Consider the following 7,157-nt stretch of genomic DNA (forward strand, 5'->3'; position numbering starts at 1 on the left):
ATTTGGTCACTGTTACATACTATCCAGAACTGACGTAAATTGCTTAAAATGTGCCCAGGTTATAATGCCACCAACGCAACATAAGATGAACTTGTGTTGCAAACCAAAATTGGCCACTGCTATTGCTCAAAATAATCTGAGATCATCCCAACCCTTGCTGCATCTTTAGACCACTGCATATATTGACATTAAGCTTAACATGTGTGTGAATTTTGGGATAATCATATGTCGCACACAAAAGGAAGGTCATTGTGACCTACTTTTAAGTACTTGATAAAAAGTTATTAAATTGTTTTGGCTCTAATTCAAATTCCATTTCATCTATTGCTTCACAGATTGCAGTAATGGTGCATCTCAGAATGAAGACATTTCATAGATAAAAATTTGAGTTCCTTTCCAACATGTTTTCTAGAATTTCAAACACTATATTGCTCAAATTATAACATATTTTTACCAACTACCACCAAACGATCATGCATACTGAAATTAGATATCTTTTACAAACAAAATCTAGGTTGCTGTGACTGAGATCCATTGGTTAATTGGTCACCATCAAAAAGATACTGACTCATACGATAGAAGTCGTGGAGCCTTGTGAGCTCCTGCTCACGAACTGCTCAAGTTTGAATGAGTAAAATATGGATAACCAGGCGTGGAGTAGCAAGTGTAACTGAACCATTATAAGGTCATGAAATTGCCCAAGTTTGAATGAGTAAAATATGGATAACCAGGCGTGGAGTAGCAAGTGTAACTGAACCATTATAAGGTCATGAAATTCAATTTGTTAGACCTATACAATAATCTCTGAACTGTACAACGTACTGACTCTACTGATGTCTAAAAGGTCTTTAGTCGTTTCCTGACATAATTGCCTGGAATTATTTTTTATAAATGAATAGAACTTTATTATTTTGACAGAAATATATCTTACAAAAGCTCACTGTAATTTCCAACCCAAAATAAATGGGGTCTATCTATTTATATATCTATCTGTTTTGGGGCGATTTGAATATATAATGAATGTTTTTGGATGTTATGATCATTTTGATATAAAAATTTATTTTAAAGGTCATAGCTTCATGTACAAGATTTAGTTCAATTCGATGATGATGATGATGATGATGATGACGACGATGATGAGAACGAGGGAGGTTACGATTTATATTTTTATTGTCCCCTCACAAACAGCATAGCCTTATACAGTCTATATATAATCGCCATTTATGCTATGTTTTGTACCTCACAGATCAGAGATATCAATGATAAACTCTTTAAAGGTTTGCACTGTAAAAATGCCACCAATACATAATAATACATTTCACCATACGACGACTATGTACACATACAAATTAAAATATCGCCTGCTCATAGTACCGATCCATCTGTCTGCCTATCTAACAGTAACTAGAATGAATGCAGTATCTGCATCATAACTATTAGCCTTTTTTTTTATTTATCGAAATGTCTGTCTTGTATTATTCTATATGTTCGTTGTTCATTATCTACTATCTGTCTGAGAGAGACCCACCGACCCACAGGAAGCTATTGGCAAGCTGTCTCGCATACCAACATTGGACGGGCCCGAGACTCAAACCCTTGCGGACAGAGGGGTGAAATGGAAATGATCGGGACAGGCGATCGCTTCAGACCATTCGCCACTCGGCCACCCGGTTCTCCATAGAGAGAAAAAGGTTACAAAAGGTAACAAAATCATTCCTTTTCACTGTTTTCAATAGAGTATTTTTGATTATATAAATATAATTGCTGCTTTGTATCGCGTCAGAGCAGCTATGCTAGGCTGGCTCTCAAACTGTCGCTGGGACCACCGGGAGTGAAAATGCATATTTAGGGAGACAACTCCGCCATCCTTAGACCATGTGTCGGTGAATAAATCGCAGCAAAGTTTGTATTTTGGAATATATCTGTCTAGCAGCCATTTTCCGCAAAATCTCAATTCAAGACTCTAGTATATAAAATATTTCTTCCTACTGAAAAAGCAAACAACAACACCCCCTCCAGTTGCCCCCACCCCAATACTAACAAGATAAAAGCTTCATTGTTTGATGGAAAATCTCCAGTGCCTTCATGGTGTTCCATTTACGTTTGGGTTGTGGATTAATATTAGAGATCAACACTTTTAACATTAGCCTACAATTCTACCTTTTTGAGTACATTATTTACAAAAATGTAGACTGCTTATATACAAAGTGAGATAAACATATTCTAATCAACAGCCATGTCGATGACACCATCCAGTACCTTGTAAAAGTCAGATGGTTCTTTCCAAACCTGCTTTGGGCTAAATTAGTGAGCTCCGCGGATCGTGCTAGTATGACAGCGTTCCACACCACAACTCACTTACTCAATATTGTCATTTTTTCTCATTTTTATTTTTAAATTTGTCGTTTGTCCTTCTTAATCATTTATTTCTACAAAAAGTACTTGTGTTTGTAGTGTTAAACTGTTTAGAAAATTAGATACCACACAATTAGTAGTAGTTGTTGGAGAAGGAGGGGAAAATAATGATTTGTTTTATTATTAGCGATAGGAATCATTGTGTAAGTTGTTCAGGCAAATTGTCGAAATTCCCGAGGACTGAGTACACTTGAAAGTCAAAGTATACACGAAGAGAGAAAAGGATATTCTGTGGGCTTTTTTAAAATCTGTATTTGAAACCAATTGATTTCAAACACACAGATACAATGATGCTTTGATATATATATATATATATATATATATATATATATATATATATATATATATATATATATATATATATATATTCAATTCTCATCGACTTCTAATAGAAGTAGTAATATTAGTAGTATCAGTAACATGACCTGTTTTTGTCGTCCTTTTTGTCAAATTCATACAATGATTATTATTATTATCATTATTATTATTATTATTAGTATTATAGTATTAGAAATAAAGGTAATAATATGAATGGTGATAGCACTGTTTGTAGTATTTTTTTATGCACACATTTTCAGCATGCTGATACGAACTCTAAGGCTTGTTTCGAAACGTTTTTAGTCTTGTAATGAGTTTTCTGTCGGTATTGGCTTTTATTTTCAATTACAGTAAATTTCTTTCACATTGTATGTAGGAATATTACATCTAGACTCTAAAAGCGATGACAAGTGGCATATCCGACATAGCTTGGTCATTAATTAATGAGCATGGTGAGAGCATCCCTGATACATGTACCCCATGTTGACCTAGCTAGACTGTAGCATGTGACGCTTTGTTGTTAACCATATGGAAGGTGAGTATAACCTAGTCTAACGTAGACAGTCTGGTATTTTGATGCTATACATTTATCATCAAATATAAACATTATTTTAAATAGACTTCTCAATATTAACGTTTATCTGTTTTCTTTTTATTTATGGAAGAATTTAAGTATATAATTTGAATACAAATAAAAGATGTTTGTCCATCTGCTGTATAAGAATTTTTTTTTTTGCAGTTTGTAGATTGCATTCAGTAATTCCAATACTGCATATCACACTATCTGATAAACATGCCAGAGTACAACCTGGGCAAGATGCACTCACGTACGATGTTTGCCTTGGTTTGGTGTTGTACCGCACCGCATACACGGGGAGATTATAAAGTAAGGTAGCTTGCGCAGGGACAAACGACGGTAGGATTGGAACTCACACTCTTTCGGTCGCCAGTCATGTTCTGCTGCTGGCCACTGAGCTACCGCGGGTCACATATATTCATGAGCGTTTCCTCTTCAAGTTTAGCATCGAATGTCCTGACCGTGCCCAAATAGTAATTAATAAATCATCACATTAGCGGTTGGAGGTCAAGGGACTTACTCTTCCCGAACATGAGTAGAAACACCATACCTAATGTCAGAAAACTGGACAAAAGGACCTAGTACTTTCAAAAGAAACCTAACATATTGTATTAGGATATTGAACATTTAGGAACAATTCAAATTTGCACATTTCTTTCTACAAACTGACTTTTTGTGTCTTTATTGATACAAAATAATCCCTTATGTATTTCGACATATGTCAACAACTTGATGACTAAATTGAACGTCCAGCCATTCAATGCCATTAAGTAAAGTTTCTTTTTTTATTTTGCTATTTGTCGCCCTCTGCGTAAAGACATATATAAAATGTATTCTCTAAAATATTGTTACTGTCACGTTCGAATTTAAAATGTTGCTTGTGTTCAGTATGCAGTATAAAACATTATACCGATTGCGTCACATAAATGTTATACGATATCGACTTTGCACCACGTGATTATACTTTGTACAAGCAATGTGTGATTCATTTTAACTATTACCGTAGCCTATCAAGATAGAAGACTTATAAACAATTTATGTGCGGACGAAAGATTCATACTTTAGTCAATATATATTGAGTATGGTGTATATGACAAAACGGAAAAGTAGGTAGAGGAGAAGTTGTGAATACACGTCAAGGGACTGCTAATGATCTACATTATAAGGTAAATGCTAAGCAGATATTCAACGCCGCGACAATGAAGTTGTTGACTCTTCAACTTCTATCTCTACATACTTATAACTGATTAGTGGATTTTGTACCGTCAGACAAGTTCTGTATGAGGTAATAAACCTACATGTACACTGTACAATGGCAGAGACAAAGGAGTCTAGTTATAAACAGCTGAATTGTCCGATTTGTTTGGAAACGTTCGAGTCACCGAAAGTACTGACGTGTTTCCACACATTTTGTGAGAAGTGTATATGTAGACATGTAAGCAGTCTGCGAACGGAGGTGGCACGGCAAGATACGATTTTGTGTCCCGTGTGTAGAAGTCACACCCCAGCACCTACTAAGCAGCAGACACCAGATGACTGGGCAGCGAAACTTCCTACCAACGCCATCATTGTGTCATTTCTGGTGACATCTCCGTCCAGCAAGGACGACCCAGTTTATTGCCAACCATGTTTGACGCTGACCAAGCAGCATAGCTCTGTGGCATATTGTGTCACGTGTTCGGAGTATCTCTGCAACAATTGTTACAGTTATCACAAGATTTTCAAGGTCAGCAAGGATCATATAATCACTGTTCAATCAATGTCTTTACAGCAGGATATAAATTCAATTCAGGAAGACATGTATCGTTGTTCTATACATTGTGAACAGTACAAATATTTGTGTTCAGATCACAAAGAACTTTGCTGCAGTGATTGTGCTATTAAAGATCACAGAAAATGCGATGAATTGCTAACTATAAAAGAGTCATCTACAAATACCAAAGAGAGCCTGGATTTAAAAAAATTATCAGACAATTTAGATGGACTTAAAAAGCTGTTTATCACATTTCGCGAAAATAGGTCGCTTAATTTAGAATCTATTGAGCAGCAAAGAAATGAAATAACCAAGGCAATTAAGGATTGGTCCGTCATGATAAAACAACTTTTGGATAGGCTGGAGACAGCAGCTCTTGCAGAGCTGGATCAGATGTGTAAGCAAGAAACGGTGACAATATCGGATGAAATCATAGAATGTAATAGCGCAATAGCTGCCATAGAAACATCCGAACTAATGTTGATAAACGGTGCGAAATCAGATGATGAGACAAAAGTTTTCATCACAATGACCAAAGTATCACAGTAGGTCCATAAGTACAGGGAGAAATGTGACACAATGAAAACTAAATCAGAAGTGGTTGAATTAGAATTTCATCGTGACATCACTTGTGAAGGAATCAGTAAAAGATTGAATTCCCTTGGTAAAATGTTCAGAAGAGCTCGCAAAATTTCAAAAATGTCATCTGACTTGTCATTTTCAACTACCAAAAAACTACAACTTAAAATTCAACCCAGTTCAATGGTACATTTTAGCGCTAAGATTCCTGGTGATCATACACAATGTTGGATATATTCGGGTGTTTTCCTTCCTGATGATAGACTTGTATTGTCTGATTTGGGAAATGGAAAATTAAAGATGCTGGATAAGAGCTTTTGGTGTAAATCCAGTCTAAAGATGAATAGTGTTCCTAAGCACGTTTGTCGTTTGGACGATAATACTGTGGCTGTAACTTTGTGGGCAAATATAAACCTCGTGTTTGCGGGCAATACACTGACACCACTGAGGAACATTCCTGTTGGCATCTCATGCTTTGGTATAGCTTCCTACCAACAGAACATTCTTGTAGACATTCATGGAGATTCTTTGCTTACATATGATACTTCAAACAAAGTCATCAGTAAGATTGAGTCATATAACCATTTGAGTAGTGGGCTCAATATGCACTGTGTCAGTCAGGATGGACAGAACATTTATTACACTACAAAATAATGTAATTGTAACCATGGATATGAAGGGGAACAAACTGAGTAAATTTCAAAGCAATGATCTTAAGGGCGCGTCAGGGATCACTGTAGACAAGAATGGTATTATCTATTGCTGTGGTTCTAAATCTAAGACTATAATACAGGTGACTCCAGAAGGGAGACAACTCGGTGTATTACTATCTCGTGATGATGGACTACAGAATCCTCTTGGTTTATGTTTGAATGACAGGAATGACGTGATTGTTGTATTTGAAGGAAGGTCAAACGACGTGAAAATGTTTAAATTAATGTAAGATTATATTCTGATGACTCTTTCTAAGAGACCCTGCAAATTACTTTATTTTATTCAAATTGCGAAAGGGATCATTGTAGACAAGAATAGTATTATCTATTGCTGTGGTTCTGAATCTAAGACTAATACAGGTTAGGGGTCGTCCATTAATTATGTCAACAGAATGGGGGGGGGGAGGGGTTTGAAGAAGTTTGACAATTGTTGACATGGGGGAGGGAGGAGTTCAAGATAAATTGACGTCACCAATGTTATTTTTTACAATAAATTTAATAAATATCAAAAAATAGGAAATTAGTCGGTGCGTTGGTATGACACACACTCGCTCGCCCGTCAACAGCCCACCAGTTTAATCCTAAACCGGTTGAGCTCTTGCCAAAGAAGTCATAGTCTTGCATCATCATATTTTGTTTTTATTCAATGTAGATTGTAGATTGTAGACAGGCCTTAAAGCACCAGATGCGTCTGAGAGCGACCTGCACAGATTTCCTTCTCTTTTCTTCAATCAGTCTTTGAAAGTTGATAACATGCTACCTCGATCGGCAAAGGCATTCAAAATTCTTCCATATGATCTAT

At 36.1% G+C, this 7,157-nt stretch overlaps 1 protein-coding gene across 1 annotated transcript; it reads left to right on the top strand.

Moving 5' to 3' along the window:
- Positions 1-4,324: 4,324 nt before the first annotated feature.
- Positions 4,325-5,753, top strand: LOC149799594 (E3 ubiquitin-protein ligase TRIM33-like). Its single transcript, XM_089958936.1, has one exon. It carries the CDS (start codon positions 4,623-4,625, stop codon positions 5,610-5,612), a length of 990 nt encoding a protein of 329 aa, XP_089815062.1. The 5' UTR covers positions 4,325-4,622; the 3' UTR covers positions 5,613-5,753.
- Positions 5,754-7,157: the final 1,404 nt, after the last annotated feature.

This window comes from Sinohyriopsis cumingii, chromosome 5 (assembly GCF_028554795.1).
Source record: "Sinohyriopsis cumingii isolate HCF-2022 chromosome 5, ASM2855479v2, whole genome shotgun sequence".
In the NCBI taxonomy this organism is placed as follows: Eukaryota; Metazoa; Mollusca; class Bivalvia; order Unionida; family Unionidae; genus Sinohyriopsis; species Sinohyriopsis cumingii.